The 19,301-nt window shown below is 42.2% G+C and overlaps 1 protein-coding gene across 7 annotated transcripts in view; it reads left to right on the top strand.

The window, feature by feature from the left end:
* ttc39b (tetratricopeptide repeat domain 39B) overlaps positions 1–19,301 on the top strand; it is a 150,188-nt gene that overhangs the window by 112,397 nt on the left and 18,490 nt on the right. For all 7 annotated transcript variants that reach the window (XM_033017944.1, XM_033017943.1, XM_033017949.1 and 4 more), the window contains 4 exons: positions 7,868–7,976; positions 10,747–10,814; positions 15,794–15,853; positions 16,665–16,826. In XM_033017944.1, coding sequence (XP_032873835.1) covers positions 7,868–7,976; positions 10,747–10,814; positions 15,794–15,853; positions 16,665–16,826 — 399 coding nt within the window. The remainder of the gene's footprint in view (positions 1–7,867; positions 7,977–10,746; positions 10,815–15,793; positions 15,854–16,664; positions 16,827–19,301) is intronic.

The following is a 19,301-nucleotide window of genomic DNA, read 5'->3' as shown; positions in this document are numbered from 1 at the left end:
TTGCAGTAATGCTAGAATTTCGAGTTATGGAGTCACACAGCACGGTAATAGGAAATTCAGGCAACTCGTCCATTCTCACTTAATCTATTCCCATTTGCCTACATTTGGCCTATATTTCACTGAACTTTTCCTATCCATGTTCCTGACCAAACGTATTTTAAATTTTGTTGTTGTACCTGCCTCAACTACTTCCTCTAACAGCTTGTTCCATGTACCCACCACACTCTGTATGGAAAATGTTGCGCCTCAGGTTCCTATTAAATCTTTCCCCTATCACTTTAACCCGATGCCATCCTGTTGATTCCCATTTTCTGGGAAAAACACATTGTGCATTCAACCTATCCAATTATCCCAGTAATTTTACAACCTCTATAAGATCACCCATTAGTCTCCTGTGCTCTAAGAACTAAAGTCCCAACCTACCCAAACTCCCTGTATAATTCAGCAATTGTGTTTTCCTTACCCTTGCCTGCCTTGCCCTTCAATCTGTGTATGAAGAAACTGCAGATGCCGGTTTAAACCAAAGATAGGCACAAAATGCTGGAGTAACTCAGCAGAACAGGCAGCATCTCTGGAGAGAAGGAATGGGGGACGTTGCCCTTCACTCTAACAGGAACATGCATACCTTGAAATCTCAATGTTGCACTTTTAAAAGCATCCCGAATTCTGGATGTCACTCTGCCCGTAAGCAACTTACTGCAATCAACTTTTGTAATGTCCTGTCTAATACCATTAAAGTTGACCTTGCCTCATTTTAGAACTAAAAGACCAGCCTTGTCTTTATCAATAGATATTTTACAGCTAACACAACTGTGGTCGCTGGTCCCAAAAGCTCGTCCACTGACACTTCAGTCACTTGCCCTACCCCGTTCTCAAAGAGTAGGTCAAGCTTTGTTCTCTTCCTTAAAGATCCCTTTACATAATGCCTGTGGAGACTTTTCCAAACACGCTTGACAAATTCCACCCCATCTAAGTCCGTGGCATCATGCAGTTCCAGTTTATATTTGGAAGTTAAGATCCTCTCCAATGACAACCTTATTAATCTTGCAGCTGTCTGTAATCTTCCGGCATATTTTTGCTCTAATTCTCATGGACTATTTGAGGGCCTGTAGTACAATACCGACAAGATCATCATCCCCTTACTATTTCTCAGCTCCACCCATAGAGCCTCACGGGGCAATCCTTGCTACGATTTTCTCCTGAAGCAATAAAGCAATTTTTCTGATTTTGCCCCCAGTTATATCTAGCCAGTAGCACCTGTATCCTGGAACATTAAGCTGCCAGTCCTATCCCTCCCTTAGCTAGGTGTCCATAATGGCTCTAACATCCCAGTCACACATACATATCCATGCCTTGAGTTCATCCACCTTACTGGTCTAGCCAATTGCAGTGATATAAACTTAATTTAATGCAGTTTAAGTTCAATTTAATCCTATGCCTTTTCTTGCTCCCTGTCGTGCCCCTGCCTACGCTGTCTACTGAACTTGCTGTTGGTGACTTCAAATACTGACTTTCAGCCTGCCAGCTGCCTCACTACTGCATTAGATCACACACCCCCAGCCAATTTATTTTAAACCTTCTCGTGTAGCACGAGCAAGCCTGCCCTCCATTCTAGTTCAAGTGCACCCATCTCTCTATTATAAATAATCTCTGCCCCAGAAGAGATTTCAATGGTCTACATATCTGAATCCGTGCCCATCAATTCTTCAGCCATGTACTCAACTTTCCTATCTTCTCATTACTACTCACACCAGCACGTTGCACTGGGAGTAATTTGGAGATCACTTCCCTTGAGATCCTGCTTTTAACCTTTTTAATAAAATGTAAAACAGTACAGCACAGGGCCAGGTCCTTCTACCAACAATGTCTGTGCCGAACATTATGCCAGCATTATCTAATGTTGGCATCATATGTGCTCGTGCTCCATATCTCTCCATTCCCTGCATATCCATGTTCCTTTTTAAAAGCCTCTTAACTGTCACCATCATATCTGCCTCCACCAACACATTTCGCAGTGCGCTCCAGGCACCCACCACGAAAATACTTTGTCTCTCTTACCTTAAAACCTTTAGTTTTTGACATTTCCACCCTGGGAAAAAGGTTTTGACTGTTTACCCTGCCTATGGCTCTCATCATCCTCTATGCATCTATCTGGTCTCACCTCATTTTCTGACGCTCCTGAGTAAAGAATCCAAGTTTGACTAACTCCCTGTATCAACTCTGTGCGATCTTCATTTTTCACAAGTCATAGGACTAGAATTAGGTAGTTCAGCCCATCGAGTCTACTCCACCATTCAATCATTGCTGATCAATCTTTCCCTATCAACCCAATTCCCCTGCCTTCTCCCCATAACCTTGTGACACCCTTACTAATCAAGAACCTGTCAATCGCTGCTTTAAAAATACCCAAAGACTTGGCCTCCGCAGCCGAATGTGGCAATGAATTCGAGAGATTCAACACCTTCTGACTAAAGAAGTTCCTCCTCTCCTTTCTGCAGGTACGTCCTTTTATTCTGAGGCTATGCCCTCTGCTCCTAAACAGCCTTTCCACGTCCGCTTTATCCAGGCCTTTCATTATTTAGTAAATTTCAATGACGTACCCCGTCATCCTTCTAAGATCCGTATCATCTGCAAACTTGGCCACAAAGCCTTCAATTCACTCAACAAAAAGATTGATATACAACGTGAACAGTAGCAGCTCCAACAACGACAGCCTTTCAACGTTCTCTTTATCCAGGCCTTTCATTATTCAGTAAGTTTCAATGACGTGCCCCGTCATCCTTCTAAGATCCGTAGAGTGCGGGTAGAGTGCTGACATGGATAGAAAATTGGTTGGCAACAAAGAGTAGGAATTAACGGGTACCTTTCAGAATGGCAGGCAGTGATTAGTGGGGTACTGCAAGGCTCGGTGCTAGGACCGCAGCTATTTACAATATACATCAATGATTTAGATGAAGGGATTCAAAGTAACATTAACAAATTTGCAGATGGCATAAAAGCCCTGTCCCACGGTACGAGTTCATTCCAAGAGCTCTCCCGAGTTGTCAAAGCACGGAGAATGAACGTAGCGGGTACGTCGGAGCTCGGGGACGTCTCTTAGCGCTAACGGCAAGTACTCGGGAAGACTCGCTAACGGCAGGTAAGCACGGGAAGATTTGTGAAGATTTTTCAACATGATGAAAAATGTCCACAGGAGCCCCGAGTACCGACGAGTGGCCATTACCGTAAATCTCCGAATTCGAATCAGGGCAAACTCGGGAGAACTCTTGGAATGAACTCGTACTGGTTTAAAGCTGGTTGGCAGTGTGAACTGTGAGGAGGATGCTATGAGAATGCAGGGTGATTTGGACAGGTTGGGTGAGTGGGCAGATGTATGGCAGATCCAGTTTAATGTGGATAAATGTGAGGTTATCCACTTTGATAGCAAAAGAAGGAAGGCAGATTATTATCTAAATGGTGTCAAGTTGGGAATAGGGGAAGTGCAATGGGATCTGAGGGACCTTGTCCATCAGTCAATGAAAGTAAGCATGCAGGTACAGCAGGCCGTGAAGAAAGCGAATGGCATGTTGGCCTTCTTAACAATAGGAGTTGAGTATAGGAGCAAAGAGGTCCTTCTGCAGTTGTACAGGGCCCTAGTGAGACCACACCTGGAGTATTGTTTGCAATTTTGGTCCCCTATTTTGAGGAAGGACATTCTTGCTATTGAGGGAGTGCAGCGTAGGTTTACAAGGTTAATTCCCGTGATGGCGGGAGTATGCTGAGAGTATGGAGTGGCTGGGCTTGTATACTGTGGAGTTTAGAAGGATGAGAGGGAATCTTATTGAAACATATACGATTATTAAGGGTTTCGACACGCGAGAGGCAGGAAACATGTTCCCCCGATGTTGGGGGAGACCAGAACCAGGGGCCACTGTTTAAGAATAATGGGTAAGCTATTTAGAACGGAGATGAGGAAACACTTTTTCCCATAGAGAATTGTGAGTGTGGAATTCTCTGCCTCAGAGGGCGGTGGAGGCCGGTTCTCTGGATACTTTCAAGAGAGGGCTAGATAGGGCTCTTAAAGAATCAGGGGATATGGGGAGAAGGCAGTAACGGGGTACTGAGTGGGAATGACCAGCCATGATCACATTGAATGGCTGTGCTGGCTCGAAGGGCCAAATGCCCTACTCCTGCACCTATTGTCTATTGACCCCTGCAGATCACCACTAGTCACTGGTAGCCAACCAGAAAAAGCCCCCTTTATTTCCACTCTTTGCCTTCTGGCATTCAGCCAACCGTTTACCATGCTAGTATCTTCAATCTAGCACTGTGGGTTCTCATCTTCTTCAGCAGTCTCGCGTGCGGCACCTTATGAAAGGCCTTCTGAAAATCCAGATATCTCATACCTTTTCTTTGTTATTTGTGCCAATGCACACAACAACCTCCCCCTTGAGACTGTTCTGCAGCTGCTCTGAGGCATCCTGCACCAGGGAGGCCACACTACAATCCTTGAGTCTCTTTTTATCCTCCTAACCAATGAGTCTTCTATCCCACTCAAACCCTGCCTGTATTTGCCCTGCTCCACTGTGCCTCGGAGCCAGAGCTGGTGCCACAGATCTAATTGCTGCTCTCTGAACAATCGTCCACCCCCTCCACCCCCAATCTGTATCCAGCACGGTATTTGTGTTTTGGCGGGGAATGGAATGGCCACAGGGTTTCTTGAACTCTCTGCCTATTCCTTTTGCTGTTGGTCATGCATCTACTTTCTGCCAGTGCCTTAGGTGTGACCACCTCACTGTAATTCCTTTTTATGATGCACTCATTCTCCCGAACAATCCTGAGGATGTCCAGCTGCAGCGCCGTTAACTCACTCCCTCACGCACCTCCCACAGGTGTTGTTCTCGGGGATACTGGAAGTTTCCCTTAACTCCCACATCCTCAGGAGGAGCAAACCAGTAACCTAACTGCACTAAGACCAAGGAAGAGTCACAGAAAGGGAAACATTACCTTACTCTGTCACCACCCTTACCAAAGCCTTTACACACCCTCAACACACTGTGCCTGTGCCATGCCATACCAGACTTTCCCCTGGCATCCCTTGATCTTTTACTTAACAACCTTGTCTTCACCTGACTCAGTCTTTAAGGCTCACTTGGACCTGTCCACTGAATCTCTTTCCCCCCCCACTAATGACAATAATCTCTTCATCCCACCCACTCTCCATTCCTCTCCCTCCATCAATGACCTCTCACTTCTCATCAATGATCTTTCCCCCCTCATCATTCCTCACTCATGCTTTCTGTCTCCCAACACGCTCCCCTTGATCACATCCCTGCATATTTATGGGAAATCCTTCAATAAAACACTATGCATTAAAGACCTTTACTTACCACACGCAACACCATGCACAAAAGATAATGGATCCGAGGGGCTTGTGTAAGGCTCCTGTCTGTGCTTGATAAATCTGTGAATACTTTAAAAAGACATCAGAAAGTGTAAAATTGAAAAGTATTTTCTTAAACCTTTTAAATAAATAGAAATGTGTTTCTTAAATAAATTTCCAAACATAGCAAAATGAAGTAAGTCATAAAGAAGGAAGATGGCACATGCTCTGCCTGTTCCTTTATGCATGTAAAGCATAAATTAGGATGTTTTTATCATTCAGGAATGTGAAAGTGATAATAATGGGAGGATTTTGCAAATATGTTGGATGATAGGTTGATTTGGGGACATTTCGGACTCTTTTAATTGGAGATCAGCAGATGTTTGAAACTATTTGTAGTGAAATTTTACAATCAAATCAAATCAAATTTATTTATAAAGCACATTTAAAAACAACCCACGTTGACCAAAGTGCTGTACAGACCAGAGCAGGTAGCTAAAATCACAAAAAGAAACAGACATACCCAGGAATGCTCACAGCACACAGGTACAAATAATCAGTTCAAAGACACTAAACAAAGATCAGCCACATCAGGGGGATTCAAACGCTTGTGAATAAAAATAAGTTTTGAGCCTGGACTTAAAAGAGTCGATGGAGGGGGCAGATCTGATAGGGAGGAGGATGCTGTTCTACAGACTAGGGGCCACAACAGCAAAGGCACGGTCACCCCTGAGCTTAAGTTTAGATCGCGGGACAGCCAGGAGCCGCAAATCAGCCGACCTGAGGGACCTGGAGGTAGAGTAAGGGGTAAGGAGGTCTGTGATGTAGGGGGGAGCAAGCCTGTTTAGGGCTTTATAGACAAACAGGAGAATCTTAAAATCAACTCTGAACCGTACTGGCAGTCAGTGAGAGAGGTCAGAATGGGGGTAATATGGTCCCTCTTCCGGGTACCTGTCAGGAGCCTGGCTGCGGCGTTCTGGACCAGTTGCAGGCGGGACAGGGACGACTGACTGATCCCAGTATACAGGGAGTTGCAGTAGTCCAGGCGAGAGGATATAAAAGCGTGGATGACTTTCTCCACATCTTTGAATGAGAGGAACGGTTTCATTTTGGAAATGGTATGAAGCTGGAATTAACTGGCTTTTACCACTGAATTGATTTGCTTGTCAAAAGTAAAGGCAGAATCAAATATCACACCAAGGTTTTTGACATGGGGTTTGACAAGGGTGGATAAGTTACCAAGACTGCTGGTAATCACTTTGATGGAGTCAGGGGGACCAAATAGGATGACTTCTGAATTATTCTCATTCAGCTGTAGGAAATTCTGTGCCATCCAACATTTTATGTCCTCAAGGCAGTTCATGAGATTGATTAAATTTGACTGGTTGTTTGGTTTCAGGAGGAGATAAAGCTGTGTGTCATCAGCATTACAGTGGAATGAGATGTCGTGTTTTTGAATGATTTGACCGAGGGGAAGCATGTACATAGAGAAAAGGATGGGGCCTAGGATGGAACCTTGTGGGACCCTGCAGGAAAGGCACGCTGAGGAAGAGGAAAAGTTGCCTATGTTGACGGAGAAGCTTCTATTTTTGGGGTAGAATATGAACCAGTTGTTCACATCCTATATGCATCAAATAAAACAGCACTATGATCCGACAGACAAGCATCAACTACTTCCATATTTGAGATCGGAAAACCAGAAGATAAGACTAGGTCGAGTGTATGGCCTAGCTTGTGAGTAGGTCCCGTGGTAAGCAGAGTCGGATTGAAAGTCTCAACCAGATGCATAAATTCACTTACGAGAGGCTTAGCGGGACAGCAAACATGAATGTTAAAATCACCAAGAATCAGGACACGATCAAAGTTGGGCATTGTGTTAGAGAGGAAATCCGCAAATTGAGTGATAAAGTCTTTGTGTATTTTTGGTGGACGATACATAAGAGCAATTAACGGCATTGACAAGGCCTACTTTAATTAATTGCACCTCGAAGCTGGAGAAATGATCCGAGTTCAGTAGGCGGCAGCTAAAATATACTGATTGTACAATAATCTACGATGTACTGATGTTTTTTTTTAAGTATTCAAAAGAGATAGATATGGAGAACTCCTTTTCGAAAAGGGTATCTGATGTAAATCAGACACAATATTTTCTCACAGATTGCAGAAGAATTCTGTATCGTCCTGGCCTCAGCCCTCACTCCTCCCACCCCTTAGAGTAGGCCGTGGTTGCTGATTTAATTAGGGTTTTTCTTGGGTAAATAAATGAAGGCACACTGACAAAAGGTCTACTTGTTGAGTACAGCAAGCTTGAAGAGTTGAAAAACACACCACATTTTACGTCTTTGAGCAAATCCCCTACCCCGAATTTGAAATATAAGCAAAATGATGTATGAATGTGATGCTAAATAATTACCCATATGCCCTTTCTTGCTGTATGATTATCCATTGTGAGTTGGGATTAGGTTGTGTTCTTCGAAACTTTTGATGTGTCACTGTTTGCTGCAGGATCTGGGATTAACTTTGCTGCGAGAAGGTGCTACTACTCATAGCTTGAGAGCAATATTGAGTGTCTTGACTCTCTTGATGTATCAAACTTACATCACCGTAGTCCTTGGTAAGATGGGTCATTTTATCATTCCTAACCTTTGGCTTGGGAATAGAATTAGAATTACACGTTGGGAGACCCTGCGGTGTTTAAATCAGTGCAGGTTTTGTTTTTTATAAATGTCTTGGAGAAGATTGATTGTTTGAAGATGCTGCTCAGAGACATTGAAAGGACCAATTTTCTTTCAGTACGTTTATTCAGAATTATATTTACATGTCTAAGAGAGGATTTATATTGGTTATATAAAGTCACAGAGCATGGAAGCAGGACTTTAGGCCCACTATTGCATGCTGATCAGGTTTGTAACTGAGCTAGTCCCATTTGCCTATGTTTAGCCCCGATTCTAAAACTTTTCTATCCATGTACCTGCCCATATGGCCTTTGAATGTTGCTTTTGTACCCACATCTACAGCTGCCTTTGGTAACTCATCCCATAAACACACCATCCCCTGCATAAGGAAATTGCCCCTCGGGTCTCCTAACAATTCACACAATCCTCACACCTTATAATTGAACAATACATAGTTTTATAAGAGGGTAACATTATTTGCTCAGTATTGCGATACTGTTTATAGCATCTTGTTTTATGTAACTGGCTGCTGCATTCCCTACATTTGACAAGATCCCACATAGTAGGCTGAACAATAAAGTTAAGGCACTAGGGATGCAAGACATGTTGGTGAACTAAATGCAACATTTTATTGGTGATAGGGGGTAGAGGCTGGTGGTGGATAGGTGTTCTTCTGACTGTAAATCTGTAAAATGTGGTATATCGCAGGGATCAGTGCTGGAATCTTTATTGAGTCATTCAACATGGAAAGATGCCCTTCAGCCCAACTTATCCATGCCAACCAGAATGCTCCATCTAAGCTAGTCCCATTTGCCTGCATCTGGCCTCTATCTCTCTAAACCTTTCCTATTTGGGTATCTGTCCAAATGTATTTTAAATGCTGTTATGGTGCCTGCCTCAGCTACTTTGTCTGGCAGCTTGTTGCATGTGCATTAAGAATAAGGAGTAAGCCATTTAGAACGGAGACGAGGAAACAGTTTTTCTCACAGAGAGTGGTGAGTCTGTGGAATTCTCTGCCTCAGAGGGCGGTGGAGGCAGGTTCTCCGGATGGTTTCAAGAGAGAGCTAGGTAGTGCTCTTAAAAATAGCGGAGTCAGGGGATATTGGGAGAAGGCAGGAACGGGGTACTGATTGTGGATGATCAGCCATGATCATATTGAATGGCAGTGCTGGCTCGAAGAGCCAAATGGCCTACTCCTGCACCTATTGTCTATTGTCTATATACCCACCACACTCTGAGTGAAATAATTGCCCCTCAGCTTCCTATTAAATTTTGGCCCTCTCACAATTGATTGCATCATATGACTTGGATAGGAATGTGTGCGACATGATTTAGCAAGTTCGCAGATGAAACAAAAATAGATGGAGCCACAGATAGTGAAGAAGGTTGTTTAGAGATATAGCAATATCGTAGGTCAGCTGGAAAGTGGGATGGAGTGGTGGCAGATGGAAAGTAATCCTGAATGTATGAGCTAATGTGCTTAGTTGTGAGTTGTGTTAGGAAATATGGAGTAAATGGTAAATGGCAAGGAACTGTAGATGCTGGAATGTTGAGTAAAACACAAAGTGCTGTAGTACCTCAGCGGGGCAGTCAGCAAGGGTCCCAACTCGATACGCCGCCTATCCATGTTGAGTCTGAAGAAGGATCCTGAGCTGAAACGTCATCTATGCATGTCCTCCAGAGATGCTGCCTGACCCACAGATTACTCCAGCACTGTTTTACTAAAGGATAGGGACCTTAGCGACACGTTGCACAGGAAGTGGAGTCACAGATCAATAAAGCAATGAAAAACACATTTGGTATGCTTGCCTTCATAGTTCAAGGCATTGTGTATAAGAGTTGGGACATAATGCTGCAGCTGTACAAACACTACTCTTGGAGTATGATGTGTAGTTCTGATCACTGCACTACAAGAAGAATGTGGTGACAATGGAGAGAGTACAGATGTGTTTATTCTCACTGGAATGTTGGATGCTGTGGTGACTTTATAGAGGTGAACATACTTATGAGGGGCATAGATAAGACGACTGGTCACAGTCTTTTCCTAGGCTAGGACATGTTAGAACTAGAGAGCAAAGTCTTATCAAAGTCAGTCAAATTCATTCATCACATGCACCAACTAAGGTACAGTGAAATGAATTTGCCAGCAGCGATACAGTTGAAAAAAGAACACACAATACACAACAGAATTTAACACAAACATCCACAACAGCATTCTTCACTGTGGTAGAAGGCAACAAAGTTCAGTCAGTCCTCCTCCTTTGTACTGAGAGGGCAGACATTTAAAGCAGATCTGAGGGGTAAATCTTTCACACAGAGGTGGTGAATAACTGGAACAAGCTGTCAGAGGAGATAGTGGAGGCAGATATTATCTCAATGTTTATAAGGCATTTGGACAGGTAATTGGATAGGAAAGTAGTGGGATATGACCTAATTCAGGCAAATGGGATTACCATGGGAAATCATCTTAGTTGGCATGGATGAGGTGGCCTGTTTCTATGTTGAACATATCTGACTTTACAACAGTGACTGTACATAGTTTTAATTGCTCATCTAGATGTCGTGAAAGATATTTTATGTAGGAATATTTTTGTTCCTTTTGAGTGAGCATTTTAGTGGAAGTAATATATTAATTTGATGTCTTGTCTATTCAGTTGTATCTTTTTATGAAGCAAAATAACTTCCCTGAACTATGAAACTTCTTAACAGGTGGAGGTGAAGGCAACCTCCAAGAAGCCGAATCACTACTTGAACCCTACCTCAAGAAGTATCCCAATGTAAGTAAACATCAATGTTTACAAATTATAATTTGCTGATTTGAATTAGGTCTTTTGGTGCAAAGACCCAGATCCCACTGTTGACTAGTGGGATCAAGATGTGTCCACTACCATCTAAGTAAGACTTCACAAAAATATTTTTAAAATATCATTATTCGTGCACCACATTTTTAAATTATCTTTTAAAAATCATCAAAATATTTTTCATTCTTGCGATACAAGTTTCTTTGGTAATTATTATCCAGTCATAGTTGCACTCTAAGGGTGGTGCAGACCATCTACTGAAGGCATTGTCGATAATCTTTGTCTATATACTTTTTAAACTGTGTGTGTGCGTGTCATTTTGCCTTTGAAACGTATCTCCTCGAAAACCAGACGCAAAACGCGGAGATTTTTACATATTTCGGTAGGGATTTAACTTATGATTTCAGAAATCCACTCCTCCCTAAATTTGGTCAATTATTTCCCCAGATTTTGAATTAAATTCTTCACATAACTCACTTTAAAAAACATAATCGCTGCTTGCCAGCTGCTGACATCAAAATGCCCACATGCCCACTAATCGAGGCCCATCTGCCTCCTGGCCCCGTCCCCCCCGGCCGCTCTGGATTAATGCAGCATGCTATAGCAAGTAAATTGTTTGCAAAGCAATGTATTTCTAAAACAAATGTTGTTGCATGAAGCTGAGTACTGTTGTTGATAGTGTGGAGAGTAGTCTTGGGCTGCAGGAAGATATTGATGTGTTGATGTAATGGGCTGAGAAATGACAGATGGAATTTAACATTAATAAAGGTGAGGAAATGCAATTTCAGAGTACTAATGAGGCTAGGACATACACCATGAATGATGGGGGTCATAAAAGTATTGAGGAACAGAAGGTGTTCAAGTGCAAACATCCTTGAAGGTGGCAGTGTAGGCAATAATGTGGTTAGGAAGGCAGCAACTAACCCTCATTAGTTGGGCATTATCTTATTGGCTCACACAAGAGCAGGGAGGTTATGCTGCAACTTAATAAAACGTTGCTCATGCTGGAGTACAGTGTGTAGTTCTGGTTAATGCACCATAGGAAAGACTTGATTGTACTAGAGTGATGTGGTCCTGCAATACTCTGATGGAGAGAGTGGTGGGACCAGTGTCGCTGACAGCATTTACAAAATGTCCAGGTGCGCATTCAAATTACCAGGCCATAGAAATCTGTTGGCAAAGTGCTGGAAGATGTGATTAAAATGATGGGTGCCCACTGGTTGGAGTCGAAATGGTGGGCCGAACACCACCTTCTTTCTCCCATCTTCAAGCCAATTTTGCATCCAATTTGTATCCTATGTGATATAACCTTCCAGACAAGCATACAATGCGCTACTTTTTTAAAGGCCTTGCTAAAGCAGACAGTGTGTAGACAATGTCTGACACAGTACCCTCATCAATCTTCTTGGTCATCTCTTCAAAAACACAATCAAATTTGTGAGACATCATTTGTCATGCACAAAGATGTGCTGACTATCCCTAACTAGCCCTTGCCTTTTCAAATGCATATGATCCTGCCTTTCAGAATCCCCTTCAATAATTTACCCACCACTGATGTTAGGCTCTGTAGTTCCAGGCTTTTCCTTCCAGACTTGCTTGAATAGAGGCACAATTATAGTCATCTTCCAACCTTGCACCACCTTCTCTGATACAAATATCTCTAAAGGGCCCGGCGATTTTCCCCCAGCTTCCCTTTAAGGGGTTCCGTTCTCTCCCTAGTTATTCGTTTGCCTTGGTGGACTGGCAGCTCTAGTTAAGACCAGAACAGGCGAGAGTAAGATGCCAGTAATTACTTCAGCAATGATAAGAAGGATACTATAGATTCATGATATAGGACTGGAGGCGGGCAACTCATTCTTTCCACTATCTCCTTCATCATCTAAACAAATTAGGTCTTGGATTGTATCATGCCTTTCTCAAAGACATCTTCAGAGTGCTTCAGCTCCCTCCCTGATGTCTATCTTTTCTTGTTTGTTAGAAATAATTGTCAACAATTGAGTTTAATATAGATAAGTGCGAGATGTTGTATTTGGGAAGTTTAACCAGGGCAGAACCAACACAGTGAATGGAAGGGCTCTGGGGAGTGTTGCAGAACAGAGGGATCTAGCTGTGCAGGTACATAGTTCCTTGAAAGTGGTGTCGCAGGTAGATAGGGTGGTCAAGAAGGCTTTCAACACATTAGCTAGAGTATAGTATATAGAAGTTGAGAGGTTATGTTGCAGTTGTACAAGACATTGGTGAGGCCACATTTGGAGTATTGTGTTCAGTTTTGGTCACCCTGTTATAGGAAAGATGTTAAGCTTCAAAGAGTGCAGAGAGGATTTACGATAATGTTTTTAGGACTTGAGGGCCTGAGCTATAAGGAGAGGTTGAGCGGGCTAGGAGTTTTTTCCTTGGAGTGCAGGAGGATGAGTGGTGATCTTAAAGATTTGTATAAGATCATGAGAGGAATAGACTGGGTAATGCACAAAGCCTTTTACCCAGAGTAGGGGAATCAAGACACAGGGTTAAGGTGAAGGGGAAAGATTTAATAGGAACCTGAGGGACACTTATTTCACACAAAGGCTGGTAGGTTTATGGAAGGGGCTGCCAGAGGAGGTGGTTGAGGTAGGTACTATCACAATGTTTAAACAATATGTGGACATGTACATAAGATAGGTTTAGAGGGATATGGGTCAAATACAGGCAGGTGGGATTAGTGTAGAGTAAGTGGTCGGTAAGGGCAAGTTAGGCCAAAAGGCCTGTTTCCCCCATTCCTTCTATCCAGAGATGCATCCTGTCCTGCTGAGTTACTTCAGCATTTAGTGTCTATTTTCGATTTTAAACCAGCATCTGCAGTACCCTCCTACACATGACTCTGTGTGTCGTTTATGTGGTAGTGATTCCACTGGAAACCCGGCTAAATCTTTGGTAAAGCTTCAATAAGGAAAGTGCATCAAATCACATCAGATAGTTATAATATACTTCCAGAAGCAAGCCGAGACAGAAGGAATGGCTTGCTGAGAATCTCAAAGGAAAATTAGACATAATAATAGAGAACAACATCCAATGCATGAAAGGTAAAGTTTTGAAATTATCCCACACCATTTTGATCTATAATAGTGGGCTCCCTTCATATTGCAAGAGAGGCAGTACTCCATTGAAGGTAATTCATTGTGTTACTCTTAGCTCAATAGCACTCCTTTGTGTCAGAAGGTTATGAGCTGATTTCCATTCAAGAGACTTGAAGAGCATGTAATTGACCCTTACACTCAATCAACTACTGCAGAAAACATCCACAGGAGAGCTGCACGGAGATATCGAACTGATCGTCTCTGCCATGTGTTATTTGAAGGATAAATATTGTTCTGTACTCCAGTGCTTCTCTGCAAAGTAGTCAATTTGGACTTTTAGATCTGCAGCACTTGCAGTCTTGTGTCTCCAAATATCACAGAATACTGCTTTTCAGATCTACACTTTTTTGGATGTTAAAGCAAGCTCTATCTGTGCTAGTAAGTGGATGTAAACATCGCAGCAGTATCTGCAGAAATGAAATAATTTTCCTTTTTAAATTGTGTTGATCATGCAATGTAGCATCTGGCTTACTTTGATAGAACAGAGAATTCGGCACAGTGATCTGCGTGCTCAGCCCCCTGCTGTACTCACTCTATACTCATGACTGCGTAGCCAGTCACAGTGCGAACTCCATCATCAAGTTCGCTGACGACACCACTGTTGTGGGGCGTATCACTGATGGGGATGAGTCAGAGTATAGAAGAGAGATCGAGCAACTGTCCATATGGTGCCAGCGCAATAATCTGGCCCTCAACACCAGCAAAACCAAGGAACTGATTGTGGACTTTGGAAGGAGTAGGAGGAGGACCCACAGCCTCATTTATATCAACGGGTCGATGGTTGAAAGGGTCAAGAGCTTCAAATTCCTGGGCGTGCACATCTCTGAAGATCTTTCCTGGTCCGAGAACACTAATGCAATTATCAAGAAAGCTCATCAGCGCCTCTACTTCCTGAGAAGATTACGGAGAGTCGGTTTGTCAAGAAGACTCTCTCTAACTTCTACAGGTGCACAGTAGAGAGCATGCTGACCGGTTGCATCGTGGCTTGGTTCGGCAATTTGAGCGCCCTGGAGAGGAAAAGACTACAAAAAGTAATAAACACTGCCCAGTCCATCATCGGCTCTGACCTTCCTTCCATCGAGGGGATTTATCACAGTCGCTGCCTCGAAAAGGCTGGCAGTATCATCAAAGACCCACACCATCCTGGCCACACACTCGTCTCCCTGCTACCTTGAGGTAGAAGGTACAGGAGCCTGAAGACTGCAACAACCAGGTTCAGGAATAGCTACTTCCCCACAGCCATCAGGCTATTAAACCTGGCTCAGACAAAACTCTGATTATTAATAACCCATTTTCTGTTATTTGCACTTTATCAGTTTATTTATTCATGTGTGTATATATTTATATCATGGTATATGGACACACTTATCTGTTTTGTAGTAAATACCTACTATGTTCTGTGTGCTGAAGCAAAGCAAGAATTTCATTGTCCTATACAGGGACACATGACAATAAACTCACTTGAACTTGGTGGGGGGGGGGGGGAAACGGGGGAAAAAACTTGAACTTGAGTGCAGCTGGCAGAGCTGCTGCCTCACAGCATCTGAGACCCGGGATAAATCCTGACCTTGGATGTTATCTGTGCAGAGTTTGCATGTTTTCCCTGTGACCGCATGGGTTTCCTCTGAGTGGTCCAGTTTTCTCCCACATCCCAAAGACCTACAGATTTGTAGGCTAATTGGCTTCTGTAAAATTGCCCTGGGTGTATAGGAGATGGATGAGAAAGTGGGATAATATAGAACTAATGTGAATGGGTGAACAGTAGTTGGCAAGAAATCAGTGGGTTGAAGGCCCTGTTCCCATTCTGTATCTCTAATATCAAACTCCTTGCTCTTTCTCTAGGGTTCCATTATAATGTTTTATGGCGCCAGAATAAGCATACTCAAGGGTAACTTTGAAATGGTGAGTTACTTTAAATTGCATGCTCCATTAAACCTTTGTTAGTTTGTAATAGACAGTATACTCAGACTGCTGACTGTTTTAGATGAGATATAGGTTTCATTCATTTTGAAACTTGAATTCTAAACAAGGAGTACATGTTTCTTCACTATAAATTCATCTTAAAATAAATTTAATTTGTGAAGTAAATTGACAATGTTGGATTCTGAGGTGATAATGCTATTGAATGCCAAAAAGATGAGATTTTTGTTTTTTGCTCATTAACCAGCATTTATGTAGGTAAAATGTTCCTTTCTATTTATCAGCTCAAGGTTGAATGTTGTTTAGGTCTTGTGCATGCAGGCAGAAACTACTAAGTTGCCTCAGAGGTGCAAATGAACTAAAAACCTTCTTTCTGACATTGTGCTGGAGGCATAGTAATTAATAAATCACTTTAAAGATGCACAGATAATTGATCTAAAGAACCTGCAGGTTAGGAAACTAACAACGAAAGTCTATTTTCCTTTCCATTAGGTTGATTCCAACCAGTTAGAAATCTACCTCCTGAGTTTGGTGTTTTTAATTTTGTCAAGGCTCTTGAATATCGCCAAATGTTGCCTTGACTAATAATAATAATAATTTGTTTATAGGGACAGTGCATATTAATGAACATTTGCATGTAAATATGCGAGATTGTAGCCAATCAGTAGCTAATTTCCGTCTCTAGTCTAAGAACATTTTATTTGGAATTGAGCCCATTTGTCCCTGTTTGAATCAATGCTGTTGGATACAATTGCTTGATTTTAATTTGTACTGTTTGTCATTGGAAATGCAGGCTCAGGTGAAGTTTGAGGAATGTATAGCAGCTCAGGCAGAGTGGAGGCAGATTCACCACCTGTGTTACTGGGAGCTGATGTGGAGTAACTCATTTCAGCAGCAATGGCTGGAGGCATATCGGTATGCAGACCTTCTGTGCAAAGAAAGCCGATGGTCACAAGTAGGTAAAACTATGCACAATTGAACAAAAGATTTACACATTATACTTGCCTAGCTGAACCTGTTTCATTTAGCTGTTTAACATTTGCAAATAATTCTTATCTTCTCACCTCATCTGTCATTGCTGTTAAGCAGTGTACTAAAATAATGAAATACTGTGTTACAATGGAATTATTGAAGCAAGGTTCATTTTGAAATCCAAAATTCAGGCTGGAGGGTAGCATGATAGTCGAGGCCTGAAGTATGAAATCTTTGCAAAAAAGTTATTGCACCTTTGCAAAAGTTGACAAATAACATATTTATCAAATTGGTTGTGAATGAAGGATTGACTTGAAGCCTGGATAAATGCAGACACATTAATGCAAATTTGAAATGCATGGAATTTAGGGTAGTTTAGGTGAAGCCTGTTTGCTAGTAGTTTGTAGTTGCCATAATTACTCTAAATGCAAAGCTCTTTCTGGATGTGAATTTCAACCATTTGGTTTCGAAGTTTCCAAAGTGGTCATTTTGATGTTTAGAGTTTGTTTTAACATCGGGCATAAAACAGTACAACACAAAAACAAGCACTTAGAATCATAGAGCATGGAAACAAACCCTTCGGCCTAACTTGCCCATGCCGATCAAGATGCCCCATCCCACCTTCCCATGGTTGGCTCGTATCCTTCTAAACCTTTCCTATCCTAACCTCATATCCTATCTAAACCTTGTATCTGCTCCATTCTGCTCCATTCTGTGTTAGTAACGGAGTGCGGCAAGGAGGAATTTTGTCTCCTATTTTATTTAATGTTTATATGGATGAATTGTCAAATCAGTTAAATAGGTTAAAAACTGGCTGTCTTGTGGGCAACACTATTGTTAATCATCTTATGTATGCAGACGACCTGGTCCTGCTCTGTCCATAGAGTGCTGGGCTGCAGCAGATGCTGAAGGTGTGCTCTCAATATGGCCTTGATTATGACATAAAGTATAACGCTAAGAAAAGCCGCACAATGATAGTTAGAAGCGCTGAGGACAGGAAATCAACTTTTCCGACCTTTTATTTGTCAGACAATCCTCTTGCTGTGTGTGAGGAAATGAAATACCTAGGTCATGTCATATCCGATGACTGGACGGATGACAAAGACCTCTACCGACAGCGCTGTAAAATTTATCTTCAAGCTAACATGCTTATAAGGAAGTTTTCTATGTGCTCTGACTCTGTGAAGTGTTCCCTGTTCAGAACCTACATCACACCGTTATATACTGCTCAATTGTGGTCTAATTATAAGAAAAAGAGTATGCCAAAGCTCAAGGTAGCATACAATGATGCAATGAGGTTGCTACTTCGTGTCCCTAGGTGGCATAGTGCCAGTCAATTGTTTGTGTCCACTAGAGTGCCAACCTGTGAGGCACTCTTAAGACAGCTGATGTTTAGTTTTATGTGTCGCCTGGACAAGTCAGAGAACCACATAATTGAAGCCCTAGTCAGCCCTCTGAAAAGCTGCTATAGATTCACTTCTAGGCTAAGACGGCATTGGTGCAATAGCTTGTATATCTTATAGGCTAATATGCAATTTTTAATGTATTTTTGTATCTCCTTATACTGTTTGATGTGTTATATGGACCTGTGTCTGAAATAAAGCTTTAATAATAATGATATCCATGTACCTTGAGAAAAACAATTATCAGAAAAATACAAAAACAAAGTCCACACTTGCAATTGGGCTGAAAGAGACACCGGGACTGACCATGGTAAATGGCATCAGTAAGTGAAATGCCAAAAGAGCAGCTTAGTATTCGGAGAGAACTGGTGTGTGTGTATGTACAACAAAGGCAGGGTACAGATGTGAAAGGAAATATCTAGAATGTACTTCACTAAATGAGGTAGCTGATGGGTAAAATCTGGAAAGATTTTTTTCTCTGCTCAAGCTTCCAACTGACTTGTATGTAATATATTCATTTCTCCTTTATATCTTTCCAGCTATATATACATGGGAGAGGGCAACGGTTGATCTACTCTTTGGAAATTGGGAAGGGCAGGCGATAGGAGTGTTGGTGGTGAATCTTTTGGGACTAGTGATCACTGTTGTATTAGCTTTAAGATACAGTAGTTAGGGATAATGGCAGTGCCATTATCTGAATTGGAGGACTGACCAACTAAAATTCTGAATTGGGGACGTGACCAACTCAGATGGTATTACACAGGAACCTGCTCAAATTGATAGGAATAAGTTGTTTGCAGGCAAAGGAATGTTCGGAAAGTGGGATGCTTTTAAAAGTGTGATGACAAGAGTTCAGGGCATGTATGCATGCATAGAGTGAAGGGCAAAAGCACGTTGGAGTAAGGAGGCGGTGCGACCGACGTTGCAGCGGCCTCTGCAGTCCGTCTGTCTTTTTTTAATTTTGTCCCGTTGAATGTATACTTTGTTGTGGTTTTTATATTTTTAGCTGTGTATATGTGCGGGGGAGGGGATGGGGATCTTTTACTCTATTCCCT

Source organism: Amblyraja radiata, chromosome 3 (genome assembly GCF_010909765.2).
Source record: "Amblyraja radiata isolate CabotCenter1 chromosome 3, sAmbRad1.1.pri, whole genome shotgun sequence".
NCBI lineage: Eukaryota > Metazoa > Chordata > Chondrichthyes > Rajiformes > Rajidae > Amblyraja > Amblyraja radiata.
Note: the sequence above shows the minus strand (reverse complement) of the source record. Positions and strands in the feature narration are given on the sequence as shown.